Source organism: Ruditapes philippinarum, unplaced genomic scaffold (genome assembly GCF_026571515.1).
Source record: "Ruditapes philippinarum isolate M1 unplaced genomic scaffold, ASM2657151v2 ctg688_1_1_1_1, whole genome shotgun sequence".
Lineage (NCBI taxonomy): Eukaryota > Metazoa > Mollusca > Bivalvia > Venerida > Veneridae > Ruditapes > Ruditapes philippinarum.
The window spans coordinates 193,582-221,133 of record NW_026864940.1 but is presented as its reverse complement, the minus strand read 5'-3'; the positions used below and the strand labels follow the sequence as shown (position 1 = coordinate 221,133).

General features: G+C 33.8%; 3 protein-coding genes across 3 annotated transcripts in view; all 3 read left to right on the top strand.

Moving 5' to 3' along the window:
- Nucleotides 1-496: 496 nt before the first annotated feature.
- The window catches only part of LOC132727348 (uncharacterized), an 85,206-nt gene continuing 58,150 nt past the window's right edge, over nucleotides 497-27,552 (top strand). Inside the window, exon 1 of the mRNA XM_060712784.1 lies at nucleotides 497-646. The gene's annotated coding sequence lies outside the window, so the exon portion shown is untranslated. The remainder of the gene's footprint in view (nucleotides 647-27,552) is intronic.
- LOC132727352 (uncharacterized) lies at nucleotides 4,180-6,702 on the top strand. The gene has a single exon (XM_060712788.1). It carries the CDS (start codon nucleotides 4,180-4,182, stop codon nucleotides 6,700-6,702), a length of 2,523 nt encoding a protein of 840 aa, XP_060568771.1.
- On the top strand, nucleotides 6,735-8,792 carry LOC132727351 (uncharacterized). The gene has a single exon (XM_060712787.1). The coding sequence runs from the start codon at nucleotides 6,735-6,737 to the stop codon at nucleotides 8,790-8,792; it is 2,058 nt and encodes a 685-aa protein (XP_060568770.1).

Genomic DNA, 27,552 nt, shown 5'->3' with positions numbered 1-27,552 from the left:
CCATGCTTTTGATCTCCAATACGGATAAACTCAAACATTTGTGAAGTTACAAGTAAATATTTTATTGGTTTATTGAGATATATTGATGTTGAAGATATATCACACAAACCTTTAACCATATTTGCTATAATAACAACACCAAGAGAAAAAGGATAGCACCACTATTCTTTAAATAGTTGATATAAAAAATTCATCAGGTTACGGTATCTTTAAACAAACAAGTGACATGATACTTTGCAATATACTAGATTTTACTTGTTTCATTCGTCAGAACCAGGTTCATTTTGTTTAAAAAAGGAGGGGCATAATATGGCGGAACAGTTAACAGTTTCGGTCGTTAATAATGTTTTTTTTTAATGTCAAACGATTTAAAAACGAGGAAATAAAAAATAATCGATTTCGTGTTTCTATAATCTTTTGGGTCATATTTTATGATAAAAAGACGTGTGTGGTTTCTTATCAGGCACTCATGACACAACAAGTCATTGTAGCACACGCCTTTGATTACTCACCATTTCGTATGTACAGAAGTCAAATATTGTTTAAATAGTAACGTTTCTTATGTATAAAAATTGTCAGAGGAAGTACAACGACGCTTGTGAAATTATCCAGTTTAGAAGAAATATACTACATAAACAATTCAAAAGTAAGTAATTAATGATATACTTATTCTCGTGCACTTATGACGGCTGTAAATTAATGTATTCTACTATTTCCGAAATTGGTAAAATTGTACAATCATGTATTTTATTCAGTTTGTAGGCTGGATGACTTTCATAAAGGAATAACTTAGTTCTCATAAAGGCTTTATTTGCGACGTTTTAACGGTGATCACAGCTCTAGAAGGACATAGCGTGGCGAACATTGTAAATAATTTACAATGGGCGGAAAAAACTTTCACGTAAATTTCTGTTGCTTGAAGTGATTTTCATAAATATTCCGAATGATAATTTCAAGATGTACTTACATACCGTAAAAACATTTATATTCTGCTTGATAATTTGCTTTCCAATGACATGATGGTATATTAATGGTTTTATGATTTAACATGATAAAAAATACATATTGGTGACTTTTTTTTCAATTCAGTTGTTTTTTTTAAATCAAAGAGAAATTGAAGAAAGAAACATAACGTTACCTTTTATCTCTTTATCATTTTTCAAAGCTTAACAAATATTAAGTATAACAAGTTTAAACCAAGAAAATGAATTAAAATATGGTTCATGTTATCACATGTGTGCAACTTTACTTATAAAAGTGTGGTACTCGCTAACTATGACATGGTCAATTTCAATAAGCTATACCTATTTGTATTACGAAATGTGTTATCACAGTAACTGCAATCATTTAGACAAGACATTAAAGAACGTTTAATTATGTCTCCCAAAAACTTTGGGAGACATATTGTCTTTTTCCTTTGCCGTCTGTCCGTCCTTCTATCCGTCCGTCCGCATTAAGATTGTTCGCCCTTCACAGGTCATCAGACTACTGGTGGGATTTCAATCAAATATTACAGGAGTGATAACTACTTTCCTTAGTTGTGCACATCACCGGCATGTTCCGCTTTGCCACCAGAGGTAAAAATAGAAAATCTTGTCCGGCCTTCACAGGTCAAACTTTTGGTGGAATTTCAAACAAACTTTGCAAGAGAAATCAGTACCATCCGTAGTTGTGCACTTCACCGGCACGTTCCGCTTCACTGCACAAAATGGCCATCAGAACTAAAAATATAAAAATCTTGCCCGGCCTTCACAGGTCAAACTACCAGTGGGAGTGATCAGAGCTATCCCTAGTTGTGCACAATACCGGCACATTCTACTTCGCTGCAAAAAATGTCTGTCAGAGGCTAGCTATAAATAGAAAAATCGTGTCCGATTTTCACAGGTCAAGCTACTGGTGGGAGTTCAATGACAGTTCACATGAGTGACCATACATACACATGTTTTCGTGACAAAAACCTTTCTAGTTGAACTTGACTTTGACGTTTTCTAAGTGCAGTATGAAATGTTTGGATTATAACAGTTAAATATGTTCAATTCTACATTTATCTAAGACATTATCGGTCTTCAAGATTTATTTGATGATCATGCATTTATTTTTACCTCCTGTCTTCTGAAAAGACTTATGAACACATCTGCGGATGTTTCTAAATTCAAAATTTTACTATGTCATGTTTAAATGTTGAATTCTGCTTAAGCCGGTGCTAGGGGGCGTGGACGGTAACTTGCACTTTCCAGTACCGTTCATGAACAGGCTCAATCAAACCGAGCCTGCAACATTTTCAATTTTGCTGTGTTGGGCTTTCTTTAGGGATTCAGTATTTATCTATTTTACAAAAAATATTTTGATTGTAAACATGTATTTTTAAAAAAGCTTTTTTTTAAAACTCTGAATAAAAACGTCACTGCCATTACTTTGAAGATAACAACATAAGTCACTTTAACGACAATTAATTGAACACATTATGCATTCAGTCAGCACTTTTGAAAACTTATCTTCAAATAGCGCCGGCTTTAATATTAGATTTTAAGCCCGTTGAAAATTGACCAGAAGGTCATTTTTCAACGTTGAGAATTAACCCGTTTAACATAAAGTGTTGATAAAATGTTGATGAGAAATGATCAATTGTTAAATATTGATCAAATTAGGGTCATTGTTAATCGTTAGTTAAAAATTAGTTAAACGTTTGTTTGTAGTATAAAAACGCTTAGAAAAAAGAAAAAAAAAACCAGATCATCCTCAGGCATCATGAAAACGATTTCACAAGCATTACATAGCCAAAAAAATCTGGAAACAAAGTGATCCCTCGGAAGCATTAATCACAACAAAATAACATAAGAATTGCAGACTCGGTTTGATTGAGTCTGTACATGAGGGATAATGAATAAGTGCAACATCCCTCACGTCCCCTAGCACCGGCTTGAGCGGTACTCAATTCTTAACACTTAATAGTGCTGGCATCAATGTAATAAATCTCTAATACTTCTAGGTCTTACATGTAAAATAGAATCCCTAGAGAAAGCCAAACTCGGCAAAATTGAAAATGATTGCAGGCTCGGTTTGATTTAGCCTGTTCATGGACGGTACTGTCAAATGCAAACTACCGTTCACGCCCCCTAGCCCCGGTTAAGCAAGAACCTTTAGCTCATGCGAAAGGTCCGATGAGGAAGACAAGATAATCAGTATGTTGGATAAATAACTGTTTTTGCGAAAGTTTAAGACAATAATTTCCAACAGATGGGTTTTTGTGGTCTGAGTGTGACATGCACATCATGCACACTAATAAAAATAATGATTTTGAGGAAAGGGAGATTCAGATATAACATTAAATTTATATAAAGGAAAAAAATGGAAATTGCCGAATAGTTTTATTAATGGAGAACCAGGAAGAACAAACTTGAAATGCAAAAGAAAGGTATGTGTAATAAGATACTGACTAAAAAAATCAGGGATGTTATATTTCCGATCCTTAAAAGTCGTTCAGCACGACATCATTGTTGTGCTTGTGGTATTTTAGTTCTATCTATTCGGCACCTTTCTTGTTGGGCGGTTTTAGTATTCCTCAATTGAATACTGTTGAATCACCCTTAGGATATTAGGCCTGCTTTTTAAATTTGTATTTTGACGTTGTATCTGTGATATGCAGGCTTCTTAACCTCAAATCCCCTTTCAAAATACCATTAATTTGGTTCCGCCTGTCGTAGATTTACATATTATACTTTCCCGCGCTACTTTGTACGTAAATGGCGCTTTGTGATACGTTGACGTCTGTGACGTCATTATTGTTTATCATTGTTGTTGTTATTGTTTGACGTAGATACTTGTAGTAAACTGAGAAAAGAAGACACAACGTTGTAGTACTTTATCATTTATTATACGATATTGGTGCCGTGACACAAAAAGATGAATCTACAGAAGTTAATTTTAGTACGTAGCGGCAACAGAAGCGTTATTTCGAAGCTTTTGGGCAAAATCGAAGAAGCGAAGGAGAAATCAGACAAAATAGAATTCAACGCTATTCTGGAGGCCCTCTAATCGAAGACAAATACATAAGTTGCACTCGATGAGAAGATTCTATCTCAAACTGGAGTCGAGGATATCGAAGAAGAACTCATTACCACTGAAGAATATAAGCTTGAACTCGAGATTCAGTTACGGAAACTTAGAGCGTATCGTCAAATGAACTCACAGACAGACGGTCATACGACTACGAGTGAAATTACCGAGAATAATGAAGTAAATAGTCATATAAGTGCAGACGAAATGCGGGAGAACTTTACTGATGGAGCAGAAGGTGGAGAGACCGGAAGTCATGTCAACGTTCAACTTCCGGGAGGAAATATTCAGTTTGCTGGTTCACAGAACAGCCTAGGTAACAATCACTCTTTTATGTCGGCAAGTGCACAGTATCATAGGTTACCTAAACTTTCATTACCGAAATTTAATGGCGACATTTTAAGCTGGCAGACATTTTGGGACTCGTTTGAGTCAACTGTTCATCTCAACTGTAACTTAACGGATGTGCAAAAATTTTCATATTTGAAGAGTCAGCTTGAAGGAGAGGCGAATCGGACTATTGATGGTTTTGCACTTACAAATACAAACTATGCACGTGCGACAGAACTGTTGAAAGAAAGATATGGCCAAAAACATAAAATAATACACGCAACAATGCAATCATTGCTTCAACTCCCAGCCCCCAAAAATACTTTACATTATATTCGTGAATTCTATGATAAAATGGAGACATACATTCGTGCACTGGAGAGTTTGGGCCAGCAACAAGAATCTTACGGCGATTTACTCGTGCCTATTGTGCTCGACAAACTTCCGGGAGAAATGACAAAAAATCTCGCGAGAGGACACGGTGACAGGAATTGGTTGTTATGTGACTTACGTAGAGCTATTTACAACGAAATTAATATTATGGAAGCCGGATCATACAACTCGATTCAACCGGAAGTAGAAACTTACGGATCTACTGCATCATTATTCACCGGGGCAAGAAGTACCAGAGTTTCGAACAGTGCGCATGTGACAAGAACTGGAATTAAGTGTTCGTTTTGCATGGAATCCCATAGAGCCAGAAATTGCCGGAAGTATCCTGATGTAGCGTCAAAGTTAAATGTTATTAAGGAGAAAAAACTGTGTTTTAATTGTTTAGGTAAACACCAAGTATTCACGTGTAAGTCCACTAAGAGATGCCAGAATTGTAACAGAAAGCATCACACAACTATCTGTAAGTCTGATAGCGGTCGTAATTCCAGTGCAAGAAGTTCTACACAGCACACATCTGAAGCTACAGTGATGTATTCTTCCGCGCATCAATTTAGATCCGGGGTATTGCTAAAGACAGCAATGGCTGACGTTTGTTACAAAGATATATGTAGCCCAGCAACCATACTTTTTGACGAAGGAGCACAAAGAAGTTTTATCACCGAAACTCTAGCAGACGAACTTCAATTAGAGAGGGAAAAATCCGAAACAATCCGAATATCTGCGTTTGGTGGCAAAGGTAATCAGATGCAACACTTTGACCAAGCTACAGTGTATCTTGTTACAGACAGAAAAAAGAAAATACCACTGAAAGTTCTGATTGTCCCGACTATAGCGACACTTATAGATAACACGCATAGCTCCGACATTTCAAGTTTGCCTTACCTTAAAGGATTAAAATTGGCACATCCAGTAACGCATGATAAAGAGTTCTCTATTTCCTTGCTAATCGGAGCCGACTTTTACTGGGATATTGTTGAGGACGAGATTATACGTGGCACAGGGCCTACTGCCGTTAAATCGAAAATCGGATACCTTCTGTCTGGACCGATCAATTCAAGTAAAAGTAGCAGAAGTGTTGAACAGATTTTGAACGTAATGGTGTCTCACATACCAGAGGACATATCGATAGAACGTTTCTGGAGTCTAGAAAATCTAGGAATTACACCAGATGACACAGACCGGAAGTTACAAGACGAAAGACAACAATATCAGCTGACGTCAATTGAATTCAAAGATGGAAAGTATACTGCACGATTACCATGGAAAACTGACCACCCGGAACTACCTACAAATTATGACATTGTCCTGAAACGCACTGAAAGTACTGTCCGAAGATTGAGCAGAGAACCCGATATGCTAAGAAAATATGGAGATATCATTGTAGAACAAGAGAGACGAGGGTTCATTGAAAGAGTTCAAGAGAAAGAGATCCAGACGAAAAAGCCCATCCATTACATTCCACATCACCCTATAAAGAAAAATTCCTCAACTACGCCTATAAGAATTGTATACGACTGTAGCTGCCGTAAAACATCACACCATGCCAGTCTGAATGATTGCCTACAGTCAACACCCCCAGTCTTAAATGAACTCACCTCAATTTTGCTGAGATCTTGTCTGCATGCGTATGCTGTTACAACAGATATTGAAAAGGCGTTTTTGCAGGTGGGATTACATACAGATGACCGAGATATGACAAGATTTTTATGGCTGAAAGATCCGAATGACCCCAACAGTGACTTTTCAACTTATCGTTTTAAAGTTGTGCTTTTTGGTTCACCATTCATACTCAACGCAACGATACTAAAACATTTAGACAACAATCCACATACGACTGTATCAGAAGTATTACGTCAAGATTTATACGTCGATAACGTCATATATCCAGTTTCAAAGAAGAAGAAGAATGCCTTAATTACTTGAAAGAAGCACGCACCTTGATGTCCAAAGCCGGAATGAATTTGAGATCTTGGAACTCCAACAGCAAAAAGTTACAACAAGAAGCCGGCAGAGTCAACATATTAGATACTGACGACGTCACCAAAGTCCTAGGTCTACGTTGGGAGCCGTCCACAGATGAAGTGACCTATGTGAAGAGAGATATCCCTGTTTCTACTTATGTAACAAAGAAAGTAATATTGAAATATTCATCTCAGATATACGACCCCCTTGGAATACTATGCCCTGTTACCGTCCGAGCCAAACTTCTATTACAAGACATTTGGAAACGAAAGTACGAGTGGGATGTACCACTCCCAGAAGATATTCAACAGTCATGGTCAAGTCTAGCGAAAGACTTGAACACTGTTGCCACATTTAAATTCCCGAGAAGATATTTCTCTGAAACAGGCGAAACCGGAAGTGACAGTCGGACAACCTTGCAAATCTTCGTGGATGCAAGTATTAGATCGTACGGTGCAACGGCGTTCATCTGTAACGGGAAAGATTCAACTCTGGTGATGGCTAAGAATCGCGTGGCACCGCTCAAACCCTTAACTCTGCCCAAACTTGAACTCATGGCGGCGCTTATTGGAGCTAGACTAGCGAAATATTTGCAGACGACATTTCCTACAGCAGACATCACACTGTGGTCCGATAGTCAAATCGTACTTTATTGGCTATCTACGAAAAAGACACTGAAGAGATTCATCGAGAATCGTGTAAAAGAGATATGTGACCTTACGAGCCAATATGCATGGAAATATTGTCCAACAAGCGAAAATCCAGCCGATTTACTGACGAGAGGTATAACAGCTGAAAAATTTATGAAGAACGATCTTTGGATGAAAGGACCGATATGGTTATGTGATAAGACAAAATGGCCGATATGGGAGGTTTCAAACAGGTTACACGTGCAAACGATAATTGAAGAGCAAGCCACCGGAAGTCAGCAAGCAGAGATAGACGAGCAAATGATATCTGAAGTTACACATCACGTATCTAGTAATAACATACAGAATATTATTGACATAAGGAAATTCAGCAATCTAAGTCGGTTACTTCGCATTACAGCTTATATTCGCCGATTTATTGAAAACTGCAAGGTCGAGCAGTCGAGACGAAACTTCGACCATCTTTCTACTAGTGAACTTCAGCAAGCAGAACAGCGGTGGATACACTATTGTCAAGCAGATGTATACAGTACAGAGATACAGGAGTTAGTGAGAAACCAGGTCAAATCACCATTAATAAAGCAGCTTCGACTATTTCTTGACCAGACCGGATGTATCCGTTGCGGCGGAAGACTTAACAACGCAGCCGTGGATGACGTCACAAAGTACCCGTACCTCCTACCAAAGAAGTCTAGACTTACTAAATTGATAGTCCGCAATGCCCATGAGTGTCTCTGTCATAGTGGTTTAAATGCTACAGTTACCAGCATTAGACAGTCATTTTTGGTACCAGCGATACGACAATGCGTGAACGCCGTAATCCGAAACTGTGTCACATGCCGTAAAGTGCACGGACTTCCATACAAGTCACCTGAAGTTCCCCTATTGCCGAAATTTAGAGTAGAAGAAGCCCCACCCTTAACCATTACCGGAGTAGATTTTACTGGTACATTATATATCAAAGAACCCTCTGGAACAGAGAAAAAGGCATACATATGTCTATTTACATGTGCTGTTACCAGGGCCGTTCATCTTGAAGTAGTTACAAGTGTATCAGCAGACTGTTTCTTACAAGCTGTACGACGATTCTCAAGCCGGAAGTCGCAACCCAAGCTCATAGTTTCAGACAACGCTAAAACGTTCCAGACGGCGTCTACTTATTTGAAAGCCATGTTCGAATCCCAGGTCGTCAGAGAGTCCCTAGCAAATACTGGCATTGATTGGAAATTTATACCTGAGAGAGCCCCATGGTACGGAGGTTGGTGGGAGCGACTGATAGGTCTTACAAAACAAACTCTCAAGAAGATCCTTGGCCGTGCAATGGTAGACTTAGAGACTCTACAAACCATTGTAACCGAAATTGAGTCCCTGCTGAACGATCGACCACTGACGTTCGTTTAATCAAGCCTAGAAGACCCTGAGCCATTGACCCCAGCGCACCTGTTATATGGTCGCAAAATTAGGTCCTTACCCTACCTTGGAGCGGAGATTGAGTCCAGAATTCCATCAACTGTAGAACGCAACATTATCTCTAAACTGGCTAGGAACCAGTTATTCGAGATTTTATAGAGACTTTCAAATAGCACACTGAAAAAAGTTCAAAACTACACTTATTCATTTAAATAATATACGAAATGAATCGCGTTAACAGAGACTTTCAGATTTAAATGATGAACATTTTCTTATTAATTAATACATTTTAAATCAGATTTATACATTGATAACATACGTGCAATTTCATGTGCTATTTATTACTTTTCGCGGCCCCCAGGATGTCGTAAATTTACATATTATACTTTCCCGCGCTACTTTGTACGTAAATGGCGCTTTGTGATACGTTGACGTCTTGTTGTTATTGTTTGACGTAGATACTTGTAGTAAACTGAGAAAAGAAGACACAACGTTGTAGTACTTTATCAAATATTATACGATACCGCCCAATTGTTTTCTCGATTAGGGCACACGCATTTTTTTTTACTTTGGGACCATATGCCGCTTTTCATGGAATGGCAATAACGTGTCACATTGAAGGTTCAATGATAACCGCCATATGAACACATCTGCGGATGTTTCAAAATTCTAAATTTTACCAGTTCATGTTAAATGTTGAATTCTACTTAACCGGGGCTAGGGGGCGTGGACGGTAGTTTGCATTTGACAGTACCGTCCATGAACAGGCTAAATCAAACCGAGCCTGCAACATTTTCAATTTTGCCGCATTTGGCTTTCTCTAGGGATTCTTATTTCACGGCGTCTCAACGCCGTGATATTGTGATGGGTAGTTTTCGGTAGCATGGGCAAAAGTCACGTGACAAAATGCCTTTCGATTTCTACAGCCGACATTTTATTGTTTTTACGTAATCATTGTACAGCCCATTTCCGTGAAAAGTTACATAGAAACAGTTTTTTTTTCAAAACCATATAGAATCTAAACAGTATTTTTATCAACACACGAAATATCAGCGTTTTATATTAACACATTTCCGGACATCCTTTCGACATGCTTGAGAAATTCGCCTTGAATGGATTATGTATGGTGGCTGATTAACGCCATCCAAATATTTTCGCGTCTTCGCCTCAAAATGCGAAAATGCGAAAACACGAAGGGACGACATATTTTGACTAATGTGTTCTCATGTCGGATCTATGTCTCTCTCGGAGTGAATCTTTTCACGTGTAAAATGTCTTTGAACATTACATTCCTAAGTTTCTATATTTGCAATTAAGAACTTAAATTGTCTTCTTTTTTTAGCTCACCAGAACCGAAGGTTCAGGGTGAGCTACATGTATAAGTATCAGAGGGGATACTCCGGCGTCCGTCGTTCGTCGTCCGTCGTCATGCGTAAACAATCATCTTCTTCTCTGAAACTGATGAACAGATTTACCTCAAATTTGGTATATAGCAATCTTGTGATAGTCACACTTAAATTTGCTCATGCCATTTCAATAAGCCCCTTTTAGGGTTCAGCAGAGCTAAAAATAGAAAAACCTTTAAACATCTTCTACTACAGAACTAATGGATGGATGATCACCAAACTTTGTCTGTAGCATCCTTAGGTAGTCTTTTATCAAGTTTGCTCATATTAATTTGATTGGCACTAGGGCTAAAAATGGAAAACCTTTAGACAATTCTTCTACAGAACCAATTGATGGATGATCACCAAACTTTGTCTGTAGCATTCTTGGGTAGTCTTTTATCAAGTTTGCTCATATTAATTTGATTGGCCCCTTGTAGGGGCTGCTATAGCTAAAAATGGAAATACTTTTAAACGTCTTCTTCTACAGAACCAATTGATGGATGATCACCAAACTTTGTCTGTAGCATCTTCAGGTAGTCTTTTATCAAGTTTGCTCATATTAATTTGATTGGCCCCTTTTAGGGGTCACTAAGGCTTAAAATAGAAAACCTTTAGACATTTTCTTCTACAGAACCAATTGATGGATGATCACCAAACTTTGTCAGTAGCATTCTTGGGTAGTCTTTAATCAAGTTTGCTCATATTAGTTTGATTGGTCCTGTTAAAGCTAAAGCTTAAATGCACTAGCATTTCTTTAAATTAAAGTTTAAAGATATTCTAAGCTCTAATTTTAATATAAAAAAAATATTGACAATGGATACACAGTCTCCTTATAAATATAAATATGAAATATACGTGTTTTGACTTCACACAAAGTAGATATGTTATGTTTTAAACTCTTAACACTATTCGTGGTCACAGTATAAATATAATGATAGTGTCATTACAAAAACTTTTTTTTTCTTTTTTTTTTATAGAAAAGACCATCTTTACATTGCCTCTAATAGCATATGCAGTTTCCTGTACATAGTATATTCATTCTTTTATCCAAATAAGACATTTTCAGCAAGAATTTCATAAATTTCATTGGCTTGGGTCATGACCTGTTTATGATGTGTAAATATATTTCAGCTCTGGAATTCGGACTACTGCATCATTGTAAGGTCAGTTGTAGGTCATTAACCAGGAAAAAATAGGCCTAAAGAAACATAAAATTTGTTTCTCCTGTACTTTACTATCAAAGATGAGTTTATCTGCTCAATTTTCTTATTGAATTTTGAAAAAAAATTGTAATTTTTTCATTTTTTGTTGTTGAATTAACAAGGGACAAGGGGTTTAATTTCTGTTTCTGAATTGAATTTTGATATGAACTGGCTTACTTTTGATATATTTGATATCGCTTTACCTACTTTTTTTTGTCTTTTATGTACAGACTTGAAATTTGGACTATGGGTGTATTTTGTGTAATTTTTGATGTTGAATTCAATTTTGATACCAGCTGACCTACTTTAGGTATTACTGACATCATTTGACCTACTGTCTTGTATTTTGACATTCAGATTTTAAATGTTGACCAGGTTTGTAAATTCTGATGTCGAAATGAATTTTGATATCAACTGACCTACTTTTGATATTTTTGATATAATTTGACTTTCATTCTTGTGTTCTTGACATACAGACTTGAAATTTGGACTAGGGGTGTAATTTCTGATGCTGAATTAAATTTTGATATTAACTGGCCTACTTTTCATATTTTTTACAATGTTTGACCTATTGTCTTTTTTTGAGGTACAGTTATGTTACCATACAGAATGTATAAGTAAATTTGTCCCAAACTGTGAACTTCAAACAACTACACCTTACATGTTTTGCATGTGTTTTCATTCAAAGAAAGTTTTAAAAAAAAATGTCCAATCAAAATTAATCCTGCTCTAGTGGTCAGTTGTTATGCATTTATTCTACATAGTCTCATAGGAACACACTTGCAACATACATATTTTAACAAATCCTTTCCAAAATATAAGGGCAAAATATTACAATTTTTATAGTGAATAATGAAATGATGGGTTAGATGAGTCATCTAGGGCCATCTTAGTGGTCCTATTGTTTATTATGAAGAAAAAAAGCTAAAACAATCAGTGTTGTGAAAGTATATTACTAAAGGGGCAAATTAAAGTTGATCGAGCTGAACTGCCGAAAGAGCTGGACTTGCCTTTCAGCAAGTTCTTTTGAAAATTAATTTCCAGCACTGAAAAACAGTTGTTTCTGGTGAGCGACTCAGGGCCATCATGGCCCTCTTGTTTAATAATTTCATTTTTCTTGCGCAATTCTCTAAAATGAGACTTGGTTTTTCTATATGCGTTTCACAATTAACATTCACCATTAACTTAATTTGGTCCTTAAATCAGTTTTTACCACAACATCAAACTTCATTCAGAATTCATGTCACGTTATTGTGAGCAAAATTTTGAGTTTCCTTTAGATATGAACAAGAAAATGTTTATTACCCCCCCGCCGAAAAGACGGATATAGAATTAGTCTCCATCCGGCCGTCTGTCCTTCCGTCCGTCACTACATTTTTGTCCGGAGCATATAATCTCAAAAAGTATCAATTTGAAACTTCATAGGTGGAGGTATCAACTTGAAACTTCATTTGTGGATAAATCATATTTTAGGAAAAGTGCAGTGCACAAGAATGATAACTCTACGCTGCATATTTATTTCATTGTTGCCCTTTGTTATTCTTCAAACTCAATTTTTGTCCACAGCAAAAAGCCTTTGAGATATCAACATGAAACTTCATGTGGATAGATCTCACTCAGGAGGTGTGCAATGCAAGAGTGATAACTGTACCATTTCTAAATTTTGAGTTATTGCTCTTTGTTATTTTTCATACTTAATTTTTCACCCGAGTGGAGCATAAATTAACTAAAAAAACAAACTTTGAGATGTCATTTTTGAGGATGAATGTTGTGCGAAAAAATGATAACTCCAACCTTTATAATTTTTGAGTTATTGACATTTGTTATTTTCTTACTTTTTGTCCGGAGAATATCTAAAAAAGTGGTAGAGGTAGCAACTTGAAACTTCATAGGTGGATAGCTCTTTTTGATGAGAAGTGCAGCACACTAGAATGATAACTAACCGTGCATTATTTTTCAGTTATTGCCCTTTGTTATTTTTCATACTTAATTTTGTCCAGGGTATAACTACAAAAACCTTTGAGATATCTACATGAACCTTCAAAGGTGGACAGATCTCACTCAGGAGATATGAAGTGCAAAAGAGTGATAACTCTACCCTTCATAAATTTTAGTTATTGCCCTTTGTTATTTATCATACTAATTTTTTCACCTCAGTGGAGCATATCTCTGAAAAAGTCTTTGAAATGTCAACATGAAACTTCATAGGTGGATACACTTTTTAGGAGGAATGTTGTGCGCAAGAATGATAACTCTATCCTTTATAATGTTTGAGTTATTGCCATTTGTTATTTTTAAACTTTTTGTCCGGAGCTTATCTAAAAAAAAATGTTAGAGGTAACAACTTGAAACTTCATAGGTGGATAGATCTTATTGGGGAGCATTGCAGCACACTAGAATGATAACATACCGTGCATTGTTTTTTCAGTTATTGCACTTTGTTATTTTTCATACTTTATTTTGTCCAGGGTATAACTACAAAAGCATTTGAGATTTCAACATGAAACTTCATAGGTGGATAGATCTTACTCAGGAGGTATGCAGTGCAAAAGAGTGATAACTCTACCCTTCATATTTTTTTAGTTATTGCCCTTTGTTATTTTCCATACTAAATTTATCACCTGAGTGGAGCATATCTCTGAAAAAGTATTTGAAATAGCAACATGAAACTTTATAGGTGGATAGATCTTATTGGGGAGGAATGTTGTGCGCAAGAATAATACCCTTTATATTTTGTTAGTTATTGCCATTTGTTATTTTTCATACTTTTTGTCCGGAGCTTATCTCAATTATTATTAATTGAGCCTTGATTTTAAACTAAATGTGTCTGTATTTCTTACCATCCTTTACTGGTTTTAGATTATCATTATTGTTTAATAGGTTTACTTAATTAATGTTGTTCATTATGTCTTATATATATATGGTTATGTTTTATCGGATTTATGTAAAGCACTCTTGAACATTTATTATTTATGAAAAGAGTGCTATAGAAATGTGGTATATAATAATAATAATAATAATAATAATAATAATAATAAAATAATAATAATAATAATAATCTCAAAAAGGTGTTAGAGGTATCAACTTGAAACTTATTAGGTGGATAGATCTCATTGAGGAGGAGTGCAGCACACAAGACATTTAACCTACTGTGCATTATTTTTCAGTTATTGCCCTTTGTTATTTTTCATACTTAATTTTGTCCATAGCATAACTACAAAGGCCTTTGAGATATCAACATGAACCTTCATAGGTGGATAAATCTCACTCGAGAGGTATGCAGTACATAAGAATGCTAATTATTCTGCTCTACTACATATAAACATGGCTCTTGTAACAAGTTACATGATTATGAAATTTTAAAACCTTCTGAACAAGTTAACATGTCAATTCAAAACAATGCTATTTGGAGATACCTTATCAATATATTTAACTGTTTTTTTTTTGTTTTTTTTTTTGTGTGTGGGGGTTGGTTTTTTGTTGTTGTTTTTCGCCGTGACAATCATATTGCTGCATTTCCCAGCAATTGTTTACTTGTTTCACTCTATTTTACATGTAAGACCTAGAAGTATTAGAGATTTATTACAGTCACTTAGTTTTAATGATGTACGGTAAGCAATGTAAATGTATTTATTAGTTAAGTAAAAGAAAGAGTAAATGATGTTTTGTCCAAGATTGTTTTCAAAAATTAATGACGCAACTATAGCTTGTACGTATGTAAAGGCTTTAGATTGCAAAAGTACTCAATCTGTATTCATATTGAAAAAAAATAGAATTGCGCTGTTCCGGCTTAAAGTTTCTTCACATAGACTTTAGACTGAAATTGGCACGTGGAATAAACCTGGTGCTATACTTTTTGATAATAGATAATGTAAAAATTGTTTTTTTTAAAAGATGAATTTCACTTCATTTTAGAATGTTCGCTAAATGCTGAAAAACGTTTTTTTTAAAGAGAAATACAAATGGAAAATACCAAATATACCTAAATTTGTTGCATTCATGAATTTAGAAAAGGAAATTAAAAAAGAAAAAAGAAACTTATCAATGTATATATTTCAAGCTTTCTATGTTCGAAACACTATTCTTTACAGTTAATCAAAAGTTTGTCCCAAACGCTGTATCACTTTTTCGTATTTATATTTATTTTTGTTGTGTTCTGTGATTTACTCCCTTATTAATAGGATGGTATCTATCCGATATTTACCAGCAATATAATTCGAGACATGTTGATACTTGTGTCACTAAGTGATAGTATATTCTATAATTAAGTAAAAATTTCTGCTTGCTAAAATTACTGTGTAACTTAGTCATATAAATTATGTTTTATAAAGTATTGACATTGACCATTTAACGGCATTATATGCTTATTTGTTATACGTAGGTGTACGTATGGGCATATTGCCCAGATGTATTTTGAAATAAACTCTTGACACTTTTGAAACTCTTGTGTCAAAGTTAATCGATTTATACCTTTTAATAAAGTAATATCTTCCTGTAGATTTAAACCAAAAGTTTATGCCCAAGGTATGCTTAAGGTAATAAAAGTTATGCGCTTTAATTTATTACTTGTTTTCTAATCCTACTTAACATAGATTTCCCTAAACACATGTATAAGGTCAACGGGTTCTTATCTCATACCAGTTAGTGTTTTCGTCTTCTACACCAACCTTCTCGCGTCTTGCTACTGATCAGGGGAAGTAACCGTCACGGTTGCTAAAAGGCCTAAGTTAATATTCATACTGAGAGGGATACATGGGTTTTAACTTGCGTGGTATCTTTTGAACATTAATCACAGAAGAAGGCAACCATTTTTATACTAGCAGGCGACACATTTTGATCGGGAGAAACATAAAAAACATTATTTACATGTTATGCAATATATATGAACACATAAGTGCTATATAGCTGAGCATTATCAGTTATAACGACGGATTGGCAAATTCTTGCTCCTGGTCTACCCATGTGAATCAAATAAAAAGATAGATATTCATCTCTGAAAATTCTGAAAGGAATACAGAAATATTACGTTACATGTGCGCGACCATATATAGGCATGTTTAGCGCAATATTATTTTGATCATCACAGAATGGCCTGTCTGTAGTTGGTCAGTTTTCAACTTGTGGATCATGTTTTTCACGGGTGGATTGGTCATTTAATAACGGAAGGGGTCAATTTGTAACTTGAAAATGACAAAAATCGGTCGAAAAAAGTATCTTCGAATAAACTTTTTACATGGTCAAAATTTAATGTTATATCGGCATTATGTAGGATTATTGATTATATTTGAAAATAATCTTAATATGTCTTTCAAAGCATCTACACGTATTTATGTTAGGTAAATAAGAAGTGCCAAAGTTGTGGAAAAAATGTTTTGCCAAACGAAAATTATCAAAAGCCAAGCAAGTAATCACATACAAGGACAGAGCGAGAGTAATCTTATGCAATAAGATGAATTTAGATTTGATAAGAAGTGAGAAGATGATTATATTCAGGTTCAACAAAAGTCCTTACAGGCCCATTGAATACGGTTTTCTCACAAACAAAAATGAAAAAATTTTGCACGCATGGATTGATGCATTCATCTTTATATCTTATTACTTTCCCGTAATGTAGACATTTGTCATCATATTTTTTACGTTTTAGGTTTCATCTGTATATTTTCAGTTTACCTTCGAAAACTGATGTTATACGTTTAAGTTTTAAATGAATACAGCAAGTAAGTGCATGTCGTTCTCACGATTGATACTGTTTGCAAATTTTTACCAAAAACATTTTAACTTCACAAATGGTCATTAGTCAGTCCAAACATATGTTAGAATCGTGGGATTGGAAGATTGGCCTCCAATTATGATCCCGAAAACAAATACATTTGTATTCTGTCTACGGAAATGACGTCCAATTATGATCTCGAAGATATTAATTTAATTTCAAGTGAATTATCATATATCTTTTCTGACATTAGTACGAAAAATTTGGGTCAAAATGTGCTATCATTATATCGAAACAATGCTTTGGATCTCCAATTCCGATGAACTGAAACATTTGTGAAGTTAAAAGTAAATATTTAATTGGTCTATTGAGATATGTTGATGCAAAAGATACATCACACAAACCTTTAACCATATTTGCTATAATACCCACACCAAGAGGAAAAGGATTCTTCAAATAGTAGATATAAAAAGTTTGTCAGGTAACGGTATCTTTAAACAAACAAGTGACATGACACTTTGCAATGTACCATATTTGACTTGTTTCATTCGTCAGAACCAGGGTCTTTTTGTTTAAAAAAGAAGGAACATTAAAATAAATAAGGCGGAACAGTTAACACATATGCGGACTATAAAACAGCGTTCGAACAGTCAGTCGGAGTAACTGTTCAAAGGGAGAATAAACTGTAAACCTTATTATCTCAATAATCTGTTCAATATGGAAAATTCACATGAATTTATTGTCAATCAATTTCGTTTCGCCATCAAAATGTTTAATTTGACAAAACTCTAAGTTTATAGTTGAAAAGTACTTGGATTTCTCGGTTAACAACTTTAACGGACTGTATTTGTCAAGAAAATATAAGTGTAAGCTCATTTTGTGCTGCCGATTTTTTTTCGATTGCTAATAATTTTAAACGGGTTAACATCGGAGAAATAAATAATAATTGATTTCGTGTTTTAAGAACTTGTCTGAGTCATATTTTTGTAATAAAAAGGCGTACGTGGTTTCTTATCAGGCACTCATAACACAACACACGCCTTTCATTACTAACCATTTCGTATGTCAGAAGTCAATATTGTTTAAAGAGTTACGTTTCGTATGTCTAAATATTGACAGAGGAAGTATAACGGCGCTTGTGAAATAGTCCAGTTTAGAAGAAATATACTACAGAAGAATTCAAAGTAAGTTGTTTTTGATATAATAATTCTCGTGCACTTATGACGGCTGTAAGTTGAAATCTTCTACCATTTCCTTAAAATTTGTAAAATTGTACAATCATTTGCTGGACGACTTTCATAAAGGAATAAATAAGTTTTCATTTAGGCTTTTTTGTAACGTTTTAACGGTTGTCACAGCTCTAGAAGGACACGACGTGGCGAACAATGAAAATAATTTACATTTACTCTTAGCTGAAAAAAACTTTCACGTAAATTGATGTTGCTTGGCGTGATTTTCATAAATATTTTACAAGATATGCTGACACACCATAAAAAATACATAATCTGTTTGATATTTTGTTTTCCAATGACATGATGGTATACTAATGGTTTTATGACTTAACATGAGAAAAATATGTATTGGTGACTTTTGTCAATTCAATTGATTTTTTAAATCTACAGAGAAATTGAAGAAAGGAAACATAACGTTACTTTTCATCTTTTTATCATTTTTCAAAGCGTAACAAATTTAAACAAGTTTAAACCCAGTAAATGAATTAAATAAGGTTCATGTAAGTATCTATTATCACATGTGTGGCATTTAACTAATTAAAGTGTGGCACTCGTTAACTATAGCATGGTGAATTACAATTAGCTATAAGACTTAGCTTTAATACCTATTAAAATTACGAATTGTCTTTATACTTATCCACTGCAATCATTTAGGCAAGACATTATTAAAGAACGTTTAATTATGTCTCCAAAAATCTTTGAGAGACATGTTGTTTTTCCTTTGCCGCATGTCCGTCCTTCTGTACGTCCGTCCGAACAAACCTTTTGGGTTAAGGGGCTATATAACAGTGAAGAAAACAAAAGAGAACAATAGGTTCATTCCGTGATCAAAGGGTTTAGGGACTAGAAGCCCTTAAAAACAAAGAAAATAACAATGAAATTGCCCCTAAAACCAAAATGTTGGAACGCCCACATTAAGATTGTTCGCCCTTCACATGTCAAACTACTGGTGGGGTTTCAACAAAACTTTACAAGAGTGATCAGCACAAAATGGCAAACAGAGCTAGAAAAAGAAAATCTTGTCTGGCCTTCACAGGTCAAACTACTGGTGGGATTTCAATGACACTTCACATGAGTGACCGTACACAGTTTTGAGAGACATAAGTTTTTGTGACAAAAACCCTTCTAGTTGAACTTAACCTTGACGATTTCTACGTGCAGTATGGAATGTTTGGATTATAATACTAGTTAAAATATGTTAAATTCTACATTTATCGGTCTTAAACACTAATTTGATGATCATGGATTTATTTTTTTCCTCCTGGTCTTACAAAAAATATTTTGACTGTATACATGTTTTTTAAGAAAAGGTTTTTTCTTTAAACTCTTAATATGAAACGTCACTACCATTATCTTTAGAATAGCAACAATTGTATAAATTTGATACATAATTATCTTTGACCTTTTATCTTCTTAATTATTTTTATGCCCCCGCCATGTAATGGCCGGGGCATATAGTGTTACCCTGTTCCGTCCTTCCGTCATTCTGTCATTCCGTCATCATCAGTTTCCGTTCATTATCTTAGTAACGGTTGCACACATTCAACTAAAATTTGACATATGGATATGTCATGAGAAAATACAGGTCAAGTTCGAATTTGGTCATGGTTTGATGATTTTTGGCAGAGTTATGCCCCTTTTACTTTAAAATAATATAAAATTTTCAGTTTCCGTTCATTATCTCCCCAACGGTACAAGACATTCAACTCAAACTTGACATATGGATACGTCAAAGGAATGCGCAGGTCAAGTTCAAATTTGGTTATGGTTCAATGTTTTTTGGCAGAGTTATGCCCCTTTCACTTTGAAAATAATATGAAATTTTCAGTTTCTGTTTATTATCTCCCCAACGGTACAACACATTCAACTCAAATTTGACACATGGATATGTTTTTTTTTAGGAATGCCCAGGCCAATATCGGATTTTTGGCAGAGTAATGCCCCTTTCACTTTGAAAATAATATGAAATTTACAGTTTCTGTTCATTATCTACCCAACAGTGTTACATATTCAACTCAAATTTGACATGTGGATATATCAAAGGAATGGGCAGGTCAAGTTGGAATTTGGTCATGGTTTGATGATTTTTTTTGGCAGAGTTATGTCCCTTTCACTTTGAAAATAATATAGATACATCTTAGGAATAAGCAGTTTAAGTTTGAATTTGGTCGTGGTTCAATGATTTTGGACAAACTTATCTTTCTTGAATGTTGGAAAAATTTTGAACTTTCAGTTTCAGCACTCATACTTTTGTGGAAATGTATGTAGCCATTATGAAATATGCTATTTTCAAAAGGTTTAGACTGAATAATGTCAGTGCCTTGAACACTGTATGAAATTTTTTTGTGTTAACATTTAAAAGTTTTAAGGGCTTTGAACTTAAAATGAAAAAAATAATTTGTACAAACAAATTTGGAACTAAATATTATAACATCTGAAATTTTGGCTGCATGCGGGGGCATCCGTGGCATGATGACACATTTCTAGTTAATTTTAATATTTCATTTGCCACATAAGTCACTTTAATCAATTGAACACATTTTGTTTTCTGCCAGCACTTTTGAAAACTCATCTTCGAATAATGCCGGTGAAATATAAGATTTTGGGTCACTTGAAAATTGACTTGTATGTCATTTTTCAACATTGAGAATTAACGTGTTCAACATTAAATGTTGATAAAATGTTGTTGAGAAATAATCAATTGTTAAATGCTGTTCAAATTAGGGTCATTGTTAACTGTTAATAGTAACCTTTGTTTGTAGTATAGAAAAGCTTATAAAAATCAGAATCACTCTCTGGCGTCATGCAATTGATTTTACAAGCATAACAAAGCTAAGCATGGGCCCATGCGAAAGGTCGGTGATGAAGACAAAATAATATTTATGTCAGATAGTTAACTGTTTAATGAAAGTTTAAGACAAAAAATTCGAACAGATGGGTTTATGTGGTCTGAGCCCGACATGCACACCAGGCTTCACACAGGAAGAATCTTTTCAAACAAAGTTTGTTTGTCCCATGATTATGTTTGTTTTTATTAACTAGTGTAATCAACTTTATAAAGTCATTAGAATGCGTATTTATAGCTAGCCTGGGTAATAAGAAATATTCTCCTATCATTGTGTTTTAAACGCCTATATCATTAATATTGTGTGATATAGAAGAATATTTTATTATTTATTAATTTGAAGGAGATAATTTAGGTTTAATTGTTTTTATAAGCAGATAATATTGATATCTGAAATAGAAGAAGGCTTGCATAAAGGTTTATTGTTATTGGGGAATAATTATTATAAGGTGAGATTAACTGTTAATTTTAAGAAAACTAACATAATGATTTTATGAAAAGGGAGACTAAGACATAACAGTAAAGTTAATGTTGAGGAAAAACTGGAAATTGCCAAATTTATTCACTTATTTAGGAGTAGTCTTTACAACCATGAATCTTTAAATACTTCTTTTGAAACACTATTTAGTCAAGCTTTGAAGACATTATTTAAATTACGACTGGATTTGATTACATTTCTATGTATAACTGTGAAACATAAACTAGACCTTCTTGATAAATTCATCTCACCAATTTTGAACTATGCTTCAGAGATAAGCGGTATATATGATAGTTGTAAATTAAAAACAAGTGCAATAAAAATTTTTGTAAAAGAATGTTAGACGTCAGAGTACAAACTTAGATCAGTTTTATTTATTGAGAACAAGGACTTGAAATGCAAAAAATTGTAAGTGTAATAAATTACTGGCTTAAAAATATACAACTTTAAGATGTAAAATATGTTAAAATAGCTTATGATTTATTGTACAGAGAGTTACATGTAAGACCTAACAAACAAACATGGGCTAGAAGTATTAGAAATTTATTAGTCACTTGGTTTTAATGATGTATGCTTATCCAAAGGTGTATGCAATGTAAATGCATTTATTTGTTTAATAAAACAAAGAGTAAATGGTGTTTTTGTCCAAGATTGATTTTCAGAAATAAGTGACGCTACTAGAACTTGTACGTATGTATTAGATGCAGAGTTTAGATTTCAAAAGTACTTAAACTGTATTGATATTGAAAAATTTAGAATTGCACTGGCCCGGCCTAGAGTTTCTTCACATAGACTTGAAATTGAAACTGGTAGGTAGAATAAATCAAGTGCTTTACCCTTTGATGCTAGAAAAGTAAAAATTGTTTTTTTAGAAGATGAATTTCTTTTCATTTTAGAATGTTTGCTATATGCTGAATCACAAATCTATTTTTGTTTGGTTGTGTGATTTACTCCCTTACTGATTGGACGGTATCTGTAATTTATTTACCAGTAATACAATTCAAGACATGTTAATATTTGTGTCACTAAATGATAGTATAAGTTTCCTGATTTTTACAATACTGTGTAACTTATAAAATATATATGTTTTATAAAGTGTTGAAATTGACCATATGACAATATTACATGCTTATTTGTTATTTGCACTGAGTACGCATTGGCATATCGCCCAGTTGTATTTTGAAATAAACTCTTGAAACTCTTGTAAAAGTAAATCCATCTATTTCCTTTAATAAATCAGTATCTTCCCCGATAGTTTTACATTGCCGTAATATCGACCGAAGGTATGCTTAAAGCAATAAAAGTTTTGCGCTCTAATTTAAGTCTTGTTTCTAATCCTACTCAACATTTCTATTAAACTCAAAATACATGTACAAAGTCAGTGGTTTGATTTTTTAATATCAGTTAGTGTTACCTCTGCTACATCAACCCTCTAGGATCTTGGTACTGGTACCTTTTCTGTACTGATCAGGGGAAGTAACCGTAACAGTTGCTGATACAGTACATTTCTCGAAGCAGCGGTTACTTCCCTGATATATTGAACTAGGCGCAAAAAAGTACTGTGATACGAACGCAGAGCCCAACCTCATGAAATATTGAATTATAACACGGCTGTTAAATACCCCAAAGTTTATATGATAAATGGGTTTTAACTTGTGTGATATCTTTTAACAATTATAATTTTGGTAAGGACAACATCATCATACATTATCTACATGCAATGCAATATTAAAAATCACTACATAAGTGCCGTATAGCTGTCCGTCATCAGTTTTTACCGACGGATTGGCAAATTGTTATTAGCTTCTGGTCCACTTGAATCAACGGAAAATATAAAGATATTCATCAATGAAAAATCTGAAAGGAATACAGAAATATTTCGTTTCATGCGCATGACCATATAAAGGCATGTATGGCAAAATTATTTTGATTACTTTTCAATGTTAAAGAATGGCCTGTCAATAGTTAATCAGTTTGTACAACTGGGGGCCATTTTTTAGGCGTGAGTTGGTCATTAAATAACGGAAAGGGATCAATTTGTAACTTGAAAATGCTCAAAATTCGTCATTTAATATTTATTATTTAAACTACAACCAGATTTGATTAAATACCCATGTTTAACTGTGAAACATAAATTATACCTTTTTGATAAATTCATCCCACCAATTTTAACTATACTTCAGAGATAAGCGGTATATATGATAGTTGTAAATTAAAAACAAGTGCAATAAAAATTTTGTATAGAATGTTAGGCGCCAGAGAACAAACACAAAACAGTTTATTTTATGGAGAACTAGGAAAAACAAATTTGAAATGCAATAGAATTGTAAGTGTAATAAAAAAACTGGACTTGAAGATGTAAAATATGTTAAAATAGCTTATGATTTATTGTACAGAGAGTTACATGTAAGACCTAGAAGTATTAGAGATTTATTACAGTCACTTGGTTTTAATGATGTATGGTTAGCCCAATGTGAAGGCAATGTAATGTATTTATTAGTTAAGCAAAAAAAAGAGAAAATGATGTTTTTGTGCAAGATTGGTTTTAAAAAATAAAAGACACAACTAGAGCTTGTACGTATGTAAAAGGTTGCAGTATTTAGATTGCAAAAGTACTTAATATGTATTCATTTAGAATAGCGCTGTCCCGGCTTAGAGTCTCTTCACATAGATTTTAGACTGAAACTGGCAGGTGGAATATGATTGATAATGTAGATCTTTTTAAGATGAATTTCACTTCATTTTAAAATGTTCCTTATATGCTGAATTACGATTTTTTTTTTATAAAGAACTACTAATGGAAAAGACCAAATATACCTAAATTTGTTGCATTGATGAATTCAGAAAATGAAATTAAAAAGAAATTAAAAACTTATCAATGTATATATTTCAAGCTTTCAATGTTCGAAACACTATTCATAACATTTAATCAAAAGTTTGTCCCAAACGCTGTATCATTGTTTCGTATAAATATATTTATTTTTGTTTTGTTTTGTGATTTACTCCCTTATTAATAGGATGGTATATGTCCGTTATTTACCAGTAATATAATTCGAGAATGTTGATACTCATGTCACTAAGTGATAGTATATTCTATAATTATATAACACTTTCTGGTTGCTTAAAGTACTGTGTAACTAAGTGATAAAAATTATGTTTTATAAAGTATTGACATTGACCATTTGACGGCCTTATATGCTTATTTGTTATACGTAGGTGTACGCATGGGCATATTGCCCAGATGTATTTTGAAATTAACTCTTAAAACGTTTAAAACTCTTGTGTAAAAGTTAATCGATTTTTACCCGTTAATAAATTAATATCTTCCCATTTATTTAAAACCAAAAGTTTTACTTTGCCGCATTATAGACCCAAGGTATGCTTAAGGTAATAAAAGTTTAATATATTATTTGTTTTCTAATCCTACTCAACATATCTTTCCCAAAATACATGTATAAAGTAAACGGTTTCATACCAGTAAGTGTTTTAAATCTGCTACACCAACCTTCTCGCGTCTTGCAACTGATCAGGGGAAGTAACCGTCACGGTTGCTTATACACTACACTTTTCGCAGCGGTTACTTCCCTAATCAGTACAGAAATGTATAAAAAAAAGTTCTGTAATACGACGACAAGGTCTAAATTCATTAGCAATTGAAATTTAACACGGCTGTTAAAAAGCCTAAGTTAATAATTATTCTGAGAGGGATACATGAATTTTCACTTGTGTGATATCTTTTAAACATTTATAACAGTACAAGACAGCCATTTTTATACTAGCAGCCGACACATTTTGATCCGGAAAGGCACAAACAAACAGTATTGTACATGTTATGCAATATTAATGTTCACTACATAGTGCCATATAGCTGATCATTATCAGTTATTACGGCTATTGGCAAATTTGTATATTAGCTCCTGGTCCACCTACTTGAATCAAATGAATAGATAGATATTCATAACTGAAAACTCTGAAAGGAATACAGATATTTTACGTGTGCGTGACCATATATAGGCATGTTTGGCGTAATCTTATTTTGATCACTTATCAATGTTTAAGAATGGCCTGTCTATAGTTCATCATTTTTCAACTGGGGGTCATGTTTTTCACGCTTGGGTTGGTCATTAAATAAAGGAAAGGCGTCAATTTGTAACTTAGATATGCTCAAAATCCGTCGGAAAAAGTATCTTTGGATAAACTTTTAACAGGGTCAAAATTTAAGGTTATTGTTATTCCAGCATTATTGATTGTAATTGTTAATTATCTTAATATGTCTTTTTTCAAAGCTTCACACGTATTTATGTAAGGTAAATAAGTAGTACTACCACTTGGTCTCAGATGTAAACAAAAACAGAGATAATGTAAAAGGACATCCAAAAGTAAAGTAATGTCTGTTTCGGTACACTTATGATTGAAATTATTATGTCTGACAACAATTTGTAATTTAAATATGCCCCTTGATGTACAATTTTAAGCGAATTCGACAATATGTCTACAGGTTGGTTTTTTGTACTTTCGGTTTCTACAACCATAATAATAAATATAGAAATAATTTACTGTTTGCTTTTGTATCTATGAATTAACTTATTTAAGGTAGACTTTTACGACAAAGACTGGAAATAAACTTGTCAACAACTCCCAGCATTAAATTACTATTTGTTTACATACTATTTGTTTTCATGTTTAGTTTCTTAGCGAAGGTTAGACCTAAATACCGCATCAGTTCTGTGTATTCATATTATTGTGTTCGAAGTCTTTATCCGAAGACTGACGGAAAGGGCCGACAGGTTGCGATTGAGAAACATCGAGAAAACTTTTGACGGTAATATGAAAGAATGACTGTTAAATGGGTCAAACCGTTCTTGCCTAATAATAATCAGGCTAAGATCTGTATTTTTAAAATATGCTTTGTCTATATTTCTATATTTTATTTTTTTTGTAATTTCCAAATTCATAAAAAAATGTCAAAAAAACCCCAACAACTTAAAACAAAAAAAATTAAATAGATAAATAAATAAAACAAAAAGCAGGAATTCACATTCAATGACACAGCGAGAGTAATCTTATGTAATAAGAAATAAGATAAATTTAGATTTGATAAGAAGTGACAAGATGATTATATTCAGATTTAAAATTTCTCACAAACCAAAACTGTTGGGAAAAGGCGTAAAATGAAACAAACAAACAAAACCAAATTAAAAATTGCACTTACGATAAACAGTTTGTAAATAATAATTGACCCGCTATTTATCCGATAAAATATTTTCAACTTCGGACTTAATAGAACACGTGTAATGTTTTCTTGACAATTCTTTAAATTTCTGATATAATGAGTGCAAGTCAGTTAAATTTTCGCACCTTTGAAGATTCGGATTACCAAGCAGTGACAAAATGTGTGTCAACATGAAAGATTGACTGGTTCTTTTGAAGGGCCGGCTTGCGACTCGTCAGAAGTTATCTTGTAGATTTAATGTGGGTAATTGTTAATCAATGGCAACGTGATATTTTATTTATTTGTGTATGTTATTTTGTTTTCACACATTTGAGCAAATAATTTTGTGTATTGAGGCAATCTGTTGAAGTAAGACAATCGACGATAAATTCCATATAATTTTTATAGTAGTAAGTACTATGTACGCAGCACATTTATCAGAGTCGGACAAAGAAGATATATATGCTAACGAAATATCTTACCTTGAAGACATAAAGATATGAAAGCTGTTTTTGCCCGCCGCCGACCCTACCCTAATCAGTAGACCAAAATATAAAAAATGACCATATGTCCAATATCGTTTTAAATATTAAGTGAGTTTTGATCTTGTTGAGAAACTGTGTTGAAATTCACAGATTAACGTATTCTTCTGAGCTTATCACACTTTCTGTTCTGTCCCTTTTT